Raw genomic sequence first — 16511 nt, forward strand, 5'->3', positions numbered from 1 at the left:
GCTTTCACTCAGTGGACAGGTCCTAGCATAGATGTGGTTGATGGAGATGTCCATATGCGCATCTCGACTTAATCCATGTGTTTTTTTGCCGTTGTACATATGGTTTCTAATGCACAATCGCATTAAATGCATTACATACAATGTGCATGGGTTATGTAACCTTGACAAATGGAGATTGACCTGGCACTATGTACATACATGTAGGGCAGACATAGTGGTTTGTCAGGAACACAACCAGCATGACTTGGTTGGCCAGTGTTCCTATTTTGTTGGTTATTGGATCGCATATGCTGGTTTGCAAGATTATTCAGGTTTATTGATGCGGGTTCGACATGAGCTTCAGCAAACTCTCTTGTATAATGATCCGTAGGGCCGCTGGATGGTGGTTCAATGTTTGTTGAACGGTCAGGTTTATGAATTTGGAGGTGTTTATACACATACAGCATCTGGGCAACGGACTACTTTATGGCGAGATATTTCTTTTGGTTTGTGGACTTCAAATGCATTTCTTTGTGGGGATTTTAATGATACCCCTGCGATGCATGATAGTACCATAGGTAATTCGCACATGTTGTCTGCGGAAAGGCGAGAATGGAATAATCTGTTTGCTACTGCTTCGATGATTGATTTATGGAGGCATTTGCACCCAGATGTCTCTGGATTTACTTTTCAGCATGTTGCTCACTCTTCTTATCGAGCGCGGTTGGATCGATGGTATTTCCTCAATCTGCAACAATATGAGGATTTTGTGTGTGAGGCCAGCATTGATTACACCTTGCACTTATCTGATCATTACCCTTGTTTTGTTGAATCTAAGTTTTGGGCAGTTTCTTTGTAATCGACCCCTTTCTGTCTGCTACATATTAACAATGCCTATCTCAGTCATGCGGCTTTTCGCAATATGATATCTGATTTATTCCCCCGCTTCTTGCTCCCATGCATTCAGATCTTGATGCTGCCTGGTATCGCTTTGTTATGAGGATACAAAGTGTCATTCATGACTATGGTACGCATTATATGCCGTGCACTCAGGGGGATGTTAAGGATGCGAAGCAAGCTTGTCAACAGTTGCAAGTGTTTACTAATTTGCGGCCTTTGTCTGACTCTGAGATGTCAGAGTTGTGTGAAGCTTGTGTGTGCATTCAGCTTAATAACAAGCGTAAACTTGTTAAATGGCAGACGCGTGCCCGTCAACAGGCTTTCATGGATAAAGGCTGTGCTTCGAAGCAATTTTTTAAGCATTTGCATCCTACAAGGGTCTCGCAAGCAATCAAGCGGGTTATGCTTTCCCCAGGTGTTTGGACTTCTTCGAAGCAAGAACTTGCTGATGCCATGGTTTTGCATTATCGACACGTGTTTGCTGCTCATTCTCAAGCATCCTCGGATGTTTGCCATGCGCGTCAATTGATGCTTTTCTTTGTTCATCCGATCATATCCCCACAGGATGCATGTCGCCTTCAGGACCCATTTACTACCTCGGAATTGCATAGTGCTTTGCTTCATTTGGGCCGTTGGCGGTCTCCTGGTTGGGATGGGCTTACTGTGGAATTCTTCCTCTCCTTTTGGTAAGATCTTGAACTCCCGTTGCTTTTCATGATAAATGCAGCATGGCAGAAACAGGATTTGCCACTATCTTGGAAAGAAGGTTTACTTAAATTGTTGCCTAAGCAAGCACTTAGCGAGAAATTCTCTCATTGGCGTCCGATTACATTGATGACGGTGATTTACAAGATATTGGCTAAGATGCTGGTACACCGCATTAAGGACCATCTTTTTGCAGGACCCCATCAGGCTCAATATGGTTTCATCGCCAAATTATATTGGATGGAGTATGCTAAGTACACTCATCAAGATGTGCTGGTTATGCAACTTGACATTGAAAAGGCCTTTGACACTGTACAGTGGGATTTCATTGCTGCCACGATGAGGTGCCTAGGGTTTGGTCCTAAATTCGCAGATGTGGTTTATTTCTTGTATGCATGTAGCACGTCTTCGGGGATCTTGGAAGGCGAATTGACAGAATCCTGGCCTCTTGGTTGTTCGGTCAGGCAAGGTTGCCCCCTTAGTGCTCTGCTGTATGCTATAGCCACTCACCCGTTGTTGACTTATCTTGATTACTTGACTTCTGTTGAGCGTCTTCATGGTTTGCAGTTACCTTCGGGTCGTACCTTTGTTGACCAGGCATACGCAGATGATTCGTTGTTTATGCCTCGTAATCAGAAGGCTGATGTCGAAGTGATTATGGAAGCTTTGGAACTTTTTGGCATTGCGGCTGGGCTTAAAGTCAACTTTTGTAAATCGAAGCTTCTGCCTCTTTGTTCTTGTGATTGACACAGTCTGCTGTGGCCAGGTGAGATTGTTTCTCCGAATATGATTACTAGGCACTTGGGTTATCCAATTGGATGGAATGTCACACATTCTCAGAAAGTAGATTGGGTTATCCAATGTTTGAATGTCAAGCTGCAATACTCGAAGTTATCTACATGGCCATTACATGTTCGTCTGAGAATTGTTCAGAGCGTTTTGTTGGCTTATGTTAAGTTCTTTTTGCCGTTGATGCATTGGCCTTGTCGTTGTCTTGATTCTCTTATGTCGGACATCATGTCCCATCTGTGGAGGACTCATGCTCGGAAGAAAGGCTTGCGTTTGATGTCTATGGAGAAGCTTTGCACTCCTAAACGCATGGGTGGCCTTAACATTTTGGATTTGCGTAGGCATGTTCTTGCTCGGAAAGCTATGTTGTTGCCGACACTTGCCCAACAAATTCAGCCTTGGACTCTTATGTTTGTGCACCTTGGTCAGCATGTTGTTACTTCCTCTTTTGGCCATTGGCAACCATCTATCTGGGAGGTGGTTTTCGGCAAGATGGAAGGGTACATTCCTGGAGGCCCTCTTGCTTCCACTTTACTGTCTCCCTGGAAAGAGGTTACAATTCATCTTTCATGGAATCCTCAGCGGGAAGGTGATTCGATTCGTTTGGAGAGCCTCCACTGGAGTCGTGCATTTTCTCTTACTTTGGTCGATCGCTCCCCTCGCCAAGCTTACTTTCTCTCTGGCCGTGGTGTTCGTGTGGTTGAGGATGTAGTCGATGAGGCTGGATATACTTTTTAGTTTCCCCTCGCCGCTCGCCGTTTTGGATTGGGTACGCATTACCGTCAGTTTTGGAGAGAACTTCAATGTATGTTGCTTGACTTTTTGCCAATTTCGCCCTTACCTGATGGTGATCGCATGTCTGATTGGGATCTTCGGGAAACGCATTTTCGAGATATTTCTACGGGTTGCATTTATGCTCTCCTTCTACCACAATCATGGCTTGCTGATCATTGTAATGATCTTTGGCACATGCATAAATATGATCTCTGGTGGAGGAAGCTTCTCTCTTCCTTGTGGAAAATCCATTTGCAGTTGAAAGAGCGACTGTTTCTTTCGCGCTGTTTGCTTGGAGTGCTTCCTATTGGCACTTTTCTTAGGGCACGTCATATTCGCCCTTCCTCTTGCGTTCGTTGCTCCAATACAGAAGAGGATATCTGCCACTTCTTGTGGAATTGCTTCACTACTACAGATTTCCTTCGCCGTTTATCAGCCTGTATGCGGCTCTACTTTCCTGGGGTTGTTTTTCACAAACAGTTTTGGGTATTTGGCATTTTCTCATCGGCACTACAGCGGTTTGCGCTCTTCTTTATGTGGGTCAGATACTGGGCTTATTGGACCCTGTGGAGTCAGCGTAATGCCTGCATGTTTCGTCATACTCATGCACACCCGTTCCCACTCTTCAAGCTTTCCTTGAGGCAATCGTTACGATTTGCTTTGGAAGTTGGTGATATCACTGCAGAGATACATCGGCTTTCCTATGACTGTTTCTAGCTGCTTTGTACAGCTGAGTAGTTCAGTGTTCTTCGCATTGTATATTACCCTTTTGGTGGGTTTTCCTCGTTTTGAGGTTTCCCACTGGTAAATTAATCAAATAGATTTACAAAAAAAAGTGTGTGTGTGTGTGTGTGTGTGCGCGTACGCCAGTTTTTTTACGAGAATCTGTAGCAGCAGTATGTTTTTGTACAACTCTGTGGAAAGTGTGGCGATTGTTTTGCATGTTTTGCATGGACTCCAGTGAACAGTGTATATACAAGCGCCGAAAGCCACAGAAAGCTCAGCTATGGATGCTTTAACCCTAATCAAGGAATGTTTGCATGAGGACTTTGAAGATGCACGGCAAGCCTGGGAAGGCCTTGCTTTTGTCATGAAATTGTGCATTCCTGTATAGGAGCTTATGGATCATGTTGCTCAATATGCCCTTAACGTTGTGATTCTCTTCTTCCCTGGGAAAATGACTACGGCTCAGGATGTAGGCCAATGGGTTGACTTCCTACTCAAACGGCAAGCAGTCCGGGGAGTTTATTTTGACGCACGAGGCTTTTATGAAGTATTGCTAGACATGGATGCTCAGGATGCTTTGCTCGGAATGTCTTCTCTTTTCTTTAATACGCAGTTGACTCATGTATTGCCTAAGGCTCACTCCAAGGATTACCAGAGTCTTATTCGTCATAAGTGTCCTATCTGGGTCGAGGTGGTGGATTTTCCTCCTACTTGGCGTCATTTTCTTCCCTTATTGGCTGCTCAGTTGGGACGCAAACACGAATCGGACACCAACACAAATCGGTTTTGTATTTTGTGGGACATTGACATCCCTGCACCAGCAGGCATTTTGGTGGATCCGTGGGATACAGTGGTTGGAAAAAGCACCCGTTCAAACTCAAATGGGGTAAGTTTGCCAATTCCTGCTTCCGGTGTGGCAAGTTTGGGCATATGCAATCCGAATGTTCGGAACCGAATTTGCAACCATCTCCTTCAGCTATCCCTTCAGTTCCTTCTCCACAAGCTCCTATATCTTTTGTTGAGCCTCCGATCAAAGCCTTGTCGACTTCCACCGCCATGGCTAAGACGACTAAAGGCAAAGGAAAGCAAGCACAATTGTAGTTGATCCCTGTTTCTCCGAATGGTAATGATCAAAGCAAAGAACAAGTTGCAACTTCTCAGGCTTGGCTGGTGCCAAAGAAAACTATTAGAGCCAGCACTTTGGCATCTTCTCGTAACTATGTGTCCCCCATTGAAAAATGTCCCTCAAAAAAAACTTCCTTGTAATGATAACACTTCTTTGGCTAAGGCCTTGGATAAAGTTGTTCGTTCCTACAAAGAAGTGGTTGCAGGGTGCCACCTCACGTGTCCACTACACATGAGGATGTGGTGCCCCTGTTTTGACCACTCCTGGTCCTCGTTATGCCGTGCCACCTCATGTGTCCACTACAGATGAGGATGTGGTAATGGACACCAGTGCTTGAGTCCCTTTTATTGTTTCCTCGTCCTCTGTATTGTACAGAATTCATAGTTCTTTGAATTGCATTTCCTATAATGTGCGGGGATTATGTAACCACGATAAGTGGAGACTTACCTGGCACTATGTACATACATGTAAGGCAGACATAGTTGTTCTTCAAATGCATAAACATCACCATTTGGCCGAACAAACTTCTTACTTTGCGGGTTATTGGATAGCTTATGCAGGGCCCGCTGGTTTTTCTGGAGTGCTTATGCTCGTTCAGCATGAGCTCTTCCCGACTCTGGTCTTCAATGACTCGGATGGGAGATGAATGGATGTCCAATGTATTGTTAATGGGGAAGTATTTGAATTCGGGGAATTATATGCATACACAGCACAGCGTCAGCTGATCGTGCACAGTTATGGAATGTCATCTCCTCGTATTCTTGGCGTTCCAATGCTTTTCTCCGTGGGGATTTTAATAATGCTCCGAACATCACAGACAATACTACTGGGCACTCTCATATGCTTCATGTGGAACGCCAATCATGGAATCATTTTATGCTAACTTGTCATGGTTTGGATTTATGGCCTCTTCTCAATATGGATGATCCCGGATTCACATTTCAACATAATGCTCAATCTATGTATCGCGCTCCACTAGATCGCTGGTATCTTTTTTGTATGCAGCAGTATGATGACTTTGTATGTGACATGAGGATTGATTACACCCTGCGCCTCTCAGATCATGCTCCGGTTTGTTTAGATTTGTGCTTTGGATCTTTTTGTGCTGACGGCTTCCTTCTGAGGAAGAGTCTTTTTGCATGTCACTAATGCTTATATTAAGCATGATCTTTTCTACTCTATGATTCAAGATATCATTGAGCCTTTGATTTCACAAATGCATCTTGATATGGACACAGCCTGATTTCGCTTTGTTATGCGTGTTCAATGTGTTGTCCAAGATTATGGAAGGTTTTATTCGTCACAGTTGCGACACCAAGTTCTCATGTTCCTCATCTGAATGAAGATTCCCGTTGTTTGGATTGGAATCTTGCCGATGTCAACTTGGAATGCATTTCATCCAGTAGTATCTACGCTCTCCTCCAATCAGATGTGTGGATTGTGAGTCATGGTAATCAGTTGTTGTCAATCTCCAAGTCATCCCTATGGCTCCATGGAGGCACACGTTGTCTTCCATTTGGCAGTCACCTCCCTTTGAAGGAACGTATTTTCTTGTGACGTTTTGTCACAAGACGGGCACACGTGCCAATAGAAAAGAACAGACTGAACAAACTTTTAGCACTTCAATAACAACTCAACTGAGAGAGAGAGAGAGAGAGAGACAACACGCGACACGGAGTAGGGGAATTCCACCCCAGAGAGTATTGGCCCCAAACCTTGGCGCCCCTTTCGGTATTTCTTTATATTGCATCAACACAATACAAGCCGGTACTCCAGCCTCTGCACCTTCTCCAAGAAGCATGCCGGAGAATGAGCTCTTACCACATATTTAAAGGCCCCTCGCCTATGAAAAGCAGTTTACATGAAAAGCCTTCAAACTCAAAAGCTTCTGGTCCAAAAGCAATTCCAAAAAGCTGCTAGCGTAAATAACGGAATTCCGTACAACAGTCAACGCAAAACGCAAAAATCCGTAAATTTTGCCACGTCATCATGTCAACGCAATTTCCGAAATTTTCGTACAGCTGCCAGGTCATCAGCTGCTACGCAATTCTCTTTGTGTGTGTGGGTCCTGCTTTATTTTAATCCTTTATGTCACTTGGGGCCCCATCGAACGGGGTCCCCATAAGTTGGTAGGACTTCTTCTTCTGTTACTTGTTCTTCTTAGGGTTTGGGCCCCTCGGCCGACATCTGTAAGTTCTCCATTCTTCAGGGCTTTGACACGTTAGCAGTTTGTGACATCTCCCCTTCTTGAAAGAACGTAATCCGCGATTACAGCATATCTGCAAAACAACTCAAGTAAGCTCAAAAATTTCCGAGGGACAATTAGTTTGCTATTTTTGTTAAGGAGTTAGCTTCTCCTTTCGGCTCTTTTGATCAAGGAGTTGGCTTCTCCTTTCGTCCAGATCCGGAACTCTTGATATTCCGGCGTAGTAAAATTAGCCATCACACCCAGACCGCAGTGATCTTCCACGGGTGTCTTGATGCACTAAAATTATATACCCAAGCAATCTCATTCAATTAGGAATATTCAGTGGTTGACACATCACAATGCAACACAAATGCTCACATATGCATGTTAGAAGACATAGAAACATAAAGCCGCCGATGAACATAAAGTCTAGTATCTGGAGTTCACGCACAGCACGTCTACACCATCCCTACACATTTGAGCCTCCACACCCCCACTGTACTTGTGAGTCCTCGGTTGGAGGTGAGTGTGCTGCCATGCTAGGGTCTATACTGGTCTCTTGGAGTTAGTCGAGTCCCATGCTGTTCAGGTTCTACCGCTGAGTCGTGTTTTGCTGTGTTATTCATTGTCTTTTGTGGTTTCATCGTGTTGGAGTGAGATTTCACACACACTGCATTGAGGAGCACCCACTGTAGAGAGCACGACACATTATCTCTGCTACAGCTTGTGCGGCTTGTGTCATGGCATGTGTGCAGGATGATCTTCAAGGGTGCTTATACAAGTCCACAAAATGTAATGACGACCAAGGAGTCACATCCGATGTAGTAGCCAGCAAACACACCAAGCCACGAGTGCTGTTTATATGACACAATAAACGTAATGTTGTTAAAAACGGAGTAAAAATACCACTTTTAACTACCTAGAGGTATCTCGCTCGTGGCGAGTACTTTGAAGATCATTCTGATACTTGAGCATCTTTTCATAAGCAAGAATCAAGATATGCTCCCTGATTGTCCGAGATTCCTTGGGTATGGAAGTCAGCTCAGAATACCTAGACATGTGTCAAACCAGTCATCATCCTTGTGCAGATGGTTACAATTACTTAACCACTGGCAAGATGCATACAGTTGTGTCCACATAGAGTTCTTGATAAAGAGCGGTTGGAGGCTTACAAAGTCTCTGAGATGTTCAAATCGTGCAGAACATATTTCAAGGACTTTATCTGCTCCTCTAATGATGGAACTTCTGCCTCTATCTGCAAACAAACATGTAGACCTTCTGAGGTCAGAAAAATCTGCACTGGCAAACTAAAAGAGGGACCAAAATACTTGCACAGCACACACGATCAAGGCACACAAAGAAAGACCGTAAAAAAACCAGGCTAATTCGAAATTCATCTTAATGATTGAAAAGGAATACGAAGATAAAACCAATTATGGGACTTCTGCCTCTATCTGTAAACAAAACAACTATGAAATTATGAATTATACATATTTACAGAAAAAACGCATCTTCACAAAAATCAATGCATTACAATAACCCTTTGAACATATTTGAGAACAAAGCATGTCAGTTTTACTATTCCATAAGTTTGTATATGATAACTAGACGAGTAAATCCAATTCCATGGCTTCTAATTTCAATCAAATTCTTCTACTAGGTTCACAGTTGCTTACTGCCCTAAAATCAGACTGTTGACTGCCAATGCCATTTCGACTATGAATTTTTTACAAGCTCTCACACAGCCATGACAATGAATGGTGAATCAAATCACCTAGTTTTCAATAATCAGTGTACTCTCTAGAATTCTACTGCCAATGCCATTTCTGTTGACTGCCAATGCCATTTCGACTATGAATTTTTTACAAGCTCTCACACAGCCATGACAATGAATGGTGAATCAAATCACCTAGTTTTCTATAATCAGTGTACTCTCTAGAATTTTAACACCTCTATTCAACATTAAAGCACCGGCTAAGCATCAGAAAGCCCATAGCCTACACATTAGACTGTGAACCAAACTGATCGGTTGCAGCCATGTTTCCACTTAACATGGTTTGGAATAAGAAATCACACTTTTCACAGGAGAATCACTATGAGAACAATTATCTTGTGTAACCAATACAGAGCTTTGTAAATTGAGGAGTTTTGCACAGTTCAAAGACTTCGATAAAGACCTAAACTTGAGGTTCATCCACATGGCTATCATAAGCACTTACTGAACAGACGCTCTGACTCTAACTGAAGAACTCTCAGATTCACTCCTCTCTTTGACAAAGATCGTGTAAGCAAAAAAATGTGATTTCATTGATTCAGAAATGGCAGACGCCAATACAAGAGGAACAGACGCTCCTCTGAGTTTTACATCGATGACTAGATCCTTGCCTTTATTATTCTTCAACTGGAGCTTCCTAGCTCGAGAATCCCCTATTACACAGTGGTGCTAAGGCATCCTTAAGAGAACATCACACCCTTCAAAGTGGCATGATATAGAAAGGGGATGCTATGGGAAAACAGTTCTAGACTCAGCAAGGTTCCACAGTTGGAGCAGGAGAAAAGCAATGGTCGATATGCTTTTGAGAGTCTGCAGAGTGTCTAACCAAGGAGGGAAACAAGAGTGTCTAACCAAGGAGGGAAACAAGAAAGCAGAAAAGCAAAGAAACCCAAGGCATGAACCATTTGGTAGCTCAGGAGTTGTGGTAAAAAGGGATCAGTAGAATCTCTTGAAAGGGATTCAGAGAGGGATTAGCAGAATCTGTTGGTTTGTGCAAGAACTTTGCAAAAAAGTACAGATCAAAAATTGGACATAATGAAAGATAAGTCAGATAGTGAGCTACTTAATTTGACAGATTTAAAAAGCGATTGGTAAAATCTCTTGAAAAGTTGCAGTGTCAATACCACCTCATGCCCGGATGCCACTAGAACAGCGTCATCTGTGGCCCCATCTCGTCAAGCTTCACTCCTTGTGGAGCCACCATCTCTAGTGAAACAAAGTTTGCCTCTTGGCCCCGTTGTCCAAGAAAATCAAAGCCTCCTAATCTTGTACTTTGCGCCACGCCCTAAAGAGCTCAGTGCTCTCATCTTCTTTATCATGTGGTATCCCCATAAAATCTGAGATCAATCCTACTTTAGCCTTTCCCTTCGTTGCTTTGCTCCTCAGCTGCTTTTTTTGTCTCAGGCTTTTCCATTGGACTTTCCTCCTTGGTTGGAAACTTGTCTGCAATATGACCAATCTCTCCATAAGCATAGCACTCTTTGCTTGTACCACGCTACGTTCTTTTCCGGTGTCAATCAAGGCTCACTACACCGTTTCCTCTTCAAGAACTTCTTGACCTTCTTTGACTCTTTGTCTGGTGGATTCTCCCTGAACTCTTTGTCTTTAAAAGTCATTAATCCCATGAGCAATGCTTAGCCATCCTGTGTGTGGGCCATAATCCCTTGTATGCTTGGAGCCTCTACAAGCGACAACTCTACGACTCCTCAAGCAACTCTACAATAAGGTTGGACATCTGACCCTCAAGTGGGACCATCCAAAATGAAGCCACTCAAAGAAAAGTATCCCAAAACGTTTACTTGTCAGCTAGAAAAGTGTCGGTCTTCTTCGTCTGCAAGTGGTTCCAAGTTGTGAGAAGCTTTGCCCTGTACACAAGTTTCAACCAAATGGGCGAAAATAACTGCACCCCACCCAAGTATGTGGTGCCTGTCCATGAAGTTGTACAGTAGACGACCACTTACATGCATCCCCCCTATAGAAAAGAGGCAGCTTTCTCAACCTTAGAAGCTTCCGTAAATTTTCCTCTTGAGATAGCTGTATTGAACTGTTGAATAAGAGCCAAAGCTTAATTTGCATCTCTAGGCCCTAAAAAAGTATCAGACTTTACAATCTGACCTCCTTCCTTGAAATCTTTCTATCTCCCAAGGCGTCAACCGATCATACATATTTGGTTGCATAAGATGGCTGCCCTCCATGCCGATAGTAGTAAGGTTGGAGGCATTCCTCCGTGCTGCAAATCGGTCGTCCCTCCTGTGGGATATCCATAAGGGTATCCATATATGCCTGGCATAACTTCATACATTCCTCTCCTGGGCCTGGCATCCCTACTCCATAGGCGCTAAACATCCCTGTGTCATAAGTCCCAAAAGCACTTGCACCCATGCCATACGGTCCAAAAGCATCGATAGTGGTGACATAAGGCCCATATGCACGAGTACCTGCATCACAAGGCCCAAAAGTATCTAGATTCATCACCCTGTGACTCTTGGCCATCATATCAGAAAACGTTGATTCCTACCAAAAAAGCGGAGAAAACAAGGCAATTGCTACATTTTCTGCAGGTAGCAGATGTATCATCTATTGTTGCACCTATTGCTAAATCTCTTGTTGTATCTTCCTTTGACTAATAACTGAGTTGGATCCCTTCTTATTCTTGGGAGCCTTTGATGCTTTTGGTTGCATCTTGGTCTTGGACTAGGGTTTACCGATCCTCCCACTTTTGAAAAACCATATTCATTGGTAGAGCCGTCGTGTTTTTTGCGTAACGTGGATTCTGTGAGTCCGTGGGTAGATGTTCCATGAAAAATCAGACTTCTTCTTGCCTTGCTCTATCTTGAGCATCCGCAAATACTAGTTGAATTCATGAATGAGATTGCTAGCCACGTGGCTGACATATGCTATGATCGGCCGTGCTTTGATCAATATGTATGTCAAATGTGGGACCCTCCTGAAAGCACAAAAATTTTCTAATGAGTAGCCTTTCCAAGATGTCGTCTCTTGGAGAATGTTGACTAGGATGTGCCAACGTGGTTGTGGCAAGAAGCTCTTCATGGTTGTCCTCATTGTAACCGGCTGCCCCACAGCCCAAGCCGTGTGGGACAGCAAAACAGTAATTTTCAGCTTTAAAAACCAAAATTTCAGCACATAGATAATGGAGATAATAGATAGAGTAGTTAGGAGACAGAGAGACTAAGAGATAGAGATGGAGAGGCGGAGCTCCCCCCTATGCGGTACTCCCCTTTCAGTATTTGTTTTAATTACGTAAAGAGTTACAGTACAATGCTCATGAGAGATGGGACCCTCCTTCTGGGAGAGCAAGGACACACACACTTTTTTTTTTTTGTAAATCTGCTTTGATTAATTTACAAGTGGGAAACCTCAAAGCGAGGAAAAACCACGAAAAGAAAGGGATACAAAAGACGGAGCACTATGAGGCTCCGAAGGCTAGAAACAATCAAAGTAAATCCTGTAGGCATCAAGAGTGATGTCTCTCAATGTGGTTTCATCATGAAGGACACTCTTGATGCGAAGTGACAACGAAGTGACAACCTTCAAGCTTCCCAAAAACAACATCCCAATAAGTCAGTTGCCAATGACCAAACGAAGGGGTGACAATGTGCGCACATAAATGTGTGACCATGAGAGCCCAGGGTTGCTGCAGCTCCACCAAAACTGGCAACAACATAGCTTTCCGAGCCAGAAGATGACGTCTCAAGTCCAAAATATTCAACCCTCCAAGCCGCTTGGGAGAACACAGCTTGTCCATAGATAGAAGCCGAATGCCCCTCTTGGTAGAGGAGGTCTGCCAAAAATGTTCTAAAATATTGGACATGAGAGACTGCAAGCGCAACCGAGGCCAAGATAACAAAGGCAAGTAAAACTGCACATAAGCCACAAGGATGCATTGGACAATCCTGAGACGCACATGAAGTGCCACGTGGACAATTTCCAGTAATTCAACTTGGAATGTAGACGTTGGAGCACCCAATCCGTTTTCTTGATAGCCGATACATTCCAACCCAGCGGATAACCTAAATGGCGAACCAGAACATGGGGAGGAACAATCTCCCCAGGCCACAATATCTTATGCCAGTCACACTCTTTCAGAGGCAATAGCTTGGATTTGCAAAAGTTAACTTTGAGACCTGCTGCCAATCCAAACAAGTGAAGAGTATGCATAATCTGTTGTACATCATAATAGTTATTACGAGGCATGAACAAAGAGTCATCCGCATAAGCTTGACCAACGAACTGTCGACCAGAAGATGAAGTAAGGTCATGTAGCCTACCAGTGGAGGTCAAGGAATCCAAATACATAAACAAGGGATGAGTAGCGATCGCATAAAGCAAAGCACTCAGAGGGCATCACTGCCGTACCGACCGTCCCAAAGGCCAAGATTCTGTGAGAGAACCATCCAGCAAGCCTGCAGAAGTACTGTTTGCATACAAGAAAAGCACGACACGGGATAGCCTAGGCCCAAAGCCCAAATGTCGCATGGTATCCGCAATGTAATTCCAAAGAACAGTATCAAATGCCTTTTCAATGTCAACCTGCATGACTAATACATCCTGTCAGTATATTTTGCATATTCCATACCAATAATGACATTTGTGAGGTTATCAATAATTTGACGTCGCGGAACGAAGCCGTATTGAAATTGATGCAAGCCTTCATGCAGAAAGCATTTGAGTCGGTTAGTAAGCATTTTTGCCATTAATTTATATACCACGGGCATAAGTGTAATAGGCCACCAACGTGAAAATTCTTCACACAATGTTTGCTTAGGGATCAGCTTGAGCAAACCTTCTTTCCAAGAGGAGGGTAATTCCTGTTGTTCCCAAGCTGGATTCATCATGAATAATAGAGGCAACTTCAAATAATCCCAGAAAGACAAGAAGAATTCCACAAAGAGACCATCCCAACCAGGAGCTCACCATCGACCTAAATCAAGCAAGCTGGCATACAATTCCAACTCAGTGAAAACAACTTCCAAGTCTTGAGCCTGCCGCAACGAGAGAACAGAAGTGACATGCGATAGAAACATGTGACGCGCTTGGCGAGCTTCTCTCGTGGGAGAAGAAGGGGCCTCAAAAATCTTGCCATAATGAGAGCGTAGGGCTAGTGTTAGCGCTCAAAAAGTGGAGGTCCACTTCCCTGACAGTAATTTAACTCTCCGTATAGCTTGAGATTGCCTCGAGTGATGCAAATGCTGAAAGAATTGTTTAGAAGCACATCCTTTATCTGCAAGAGCCTGTTGACGAGCTCGAATCTGCCATTTGGCCAGTTTTCTCTCATCATTGTGCCTTAATATTGCACGAGCAGAAAACAACTCAGTCATTTGAGCATCAGTAAGAGCAGAAGTATTAGCCAAGTGCATTAATCGGCTACAAGCATCCTTTGCCTGGTTAACCTATTCCCTTAATTGTGACAAATAATCCCTGCCATAATCTTGTATACCTGATTGAACACGCATAACAAAACGAAACCATGCTATGTCCATGTCAACATACATCTGGGAGAGGAAAGGCGGGATGATATTCACAATCATAGTGCGAAAAGGCATTATTGACATGCAGAAGTCTTTTCTTGGGTAGGCGATCATTGACATCAAAAGAGCCAAAACAAAGTTTCATGCATACGGGAAAATGATCCGAAAGACACATAGCATAATCAATCCTCATCTCACATACAAAGTCATCATATTGTTGCATGTGAAAAAGATACCAGCGATCCAACCGAGCGCGATACATGGATTGAGCATTGTGCTGAAAAGTAAAGCCTGGATCGATCGCATGCAAAAAGGGGCACAAATCAAGCCCATTACAGGTCAATATATATTGGTCCCAAGATTGCCGTTCCATATGAAGCATGTGAGAATGGCCTGTAGTATTATCCGCAAGGTTTGCTGCATTATTAAAATCCCCGCAAAGAAAGGCATTGGAACGCCAACAACAAGAAGAGATAGCACTCCACAGCCGTGCTCTATCTGCAGAAGCTGTGTATGCATATAATCCTCCAAATTCAAAAACTTCTCCATTAACAATACATTGGATGGCCATCCATCTCCCAGCCGAGTCATTAAAGACCAAGGTCGGGAAGAGTTCATGTCGAACAAGCATAAGCACTCCAGAATGGCCAGCTGATCCTGCATAAGCTATCCAGTAGCCCGCAAAGTAAGAAGTATGTCCTGCAAATTGGTGCTGGTTATGCTCTTGAAGAACCACAATGTCTGCTTTACATGTATGTCCATAGTGCCAGGTAAGCCGCCACTTGTCGTGATTGCATAACCCACGCACATTATAGGAGATGTAATTCAAAGAACTATGCATTCTATATGGTATATACAGTGGACGAGGAAACAGGGAAAGAAAGGGGGGAATAAAACTCAGGTACCAGTGCCTATCAACACATCCTCCCCAGCTGAAGGTGTGCTTGAGAAGGTGGGTCAATACTTGGACCTGGATAATTGAAAGGAAATGCACCTTGCGGTGAAGAAGCTTCTCCAGTAACAACCTCCTTGTAAGAACGAACAACCTTATCCCAAGCTTCAGCCAAAGAAGTGTTGTCATTACAAGGGAGTTTTTTCTTAGCAACATTCTTCAAAGGAGGCACATAATTACGAGAAGATGCCGGAACACGAGGCATAGCAACTTTGACAGGTTTCTTGGGCACTATCCAAGTTTGAGAGGTCGAAACCTGTTCTTTTCCCTTGTCATTAATTTGGAGAAGCAGAAAGTGCAAAAAATTGTACTTGTTTCCCCTTGCCTTTAATCGCCCCAGCTGAGGGAGAGGAGGTTGAAACTCCTTTAGTTTGAACCTCAGTAGAAGGTTTCGGAGGCGAGCGAGGTTGAGGAGCAGGGACGGCTGAAGGAGGTAGTTGCAGATTTGGTTCCGGACATTCGGACTGCATATGACCAAATTTGCCACATCAGAAGCAAGAATTTGCAAACTTGCCCCATTTAAGCTTAAATGGGCGCTTTCCAACCACTGTATCCCCAGAATCGATTGAATTACCTGCTGGTGCGGGGATATCCATGTCCCACAAAATACAAAAACGGTTTGTGTTTGCCTCCAGCTTAGGAGGGTAAATGACTCTGCCTAACTGAGCAGCCAACAAAGGAAGAAAATGACGCCAAGTGCGAGGAAAGTCGACCACCTCAACCCAGACGGGACACTTGTGACGAATGAGACTCTGATAGTCCTTGGTAAGAGCCGAGGGCAGCACATGAGTCATCTGCGAGGACACACACACACACACAGCCAGCAGTAGTCCTTACAATTGGCTAAATCAGCCCTTTAAATAGAGATGTGTGTGTGTATCGGCCCCTTGGCTGAAAAGAGAACCATTCTTGAACTGCCCTTCACTAGGGTCGCCTACTCCTGCTGTGCTTGACTTGGCCCTCACTTGGGTCGCCTCGTACTTGCTATCCTTGAACTGCAGCCTCCCACGCATGCACTGCAGTTGCCTTGCATGGACTGCCACTTGCCATGCATGGCCTCTGGTTGAATTGAATGGATTGCTACTCCACTTGACTTGCATGGATTGCCA

General features: G+C 43.9%; 1 protein-coding gene across 1 annotated transcript in view; it reads right to left on the minus strand.

Annotated features, from left to right (window-relative positions):
- Positions 1–16511, minus strand: part of LOC147445159 (uncharacterized) — a gene marked incomplete at its 5' end in the record, with an annotated part of 176059 nt that overhangs the window by 149084 nt on the left and 10464 nt on the right. The window contains 2 exons of the mRNA XM_086528175.1: positions 8107–8238; positions 8360–8442. Of these exons, the coding sequence (XP_086384301.1) occupies positions 8107–8238; positions 8360–8442 (215 nt within the window). The remainder of the gene's footprint in view (positions 1–8106; positions 8239–8359; positions 8443–16511) is intronic.

This window comes from Adiantum capillus-veneris, chromosome 13 (assembly GCF_014529385.1).
Source record: "Adiantum capillus-veneris isolate H3 chromosome 13, ASM1452938v2, whole genome shotgun sequence".
Lineage (NCBI taxonomy): Eukaryota > Viridiplantae > Streptophyta > Polypodiopsida > Polypodiales > Pteridaceae > Adiantum > Adiantum capillus-veneris.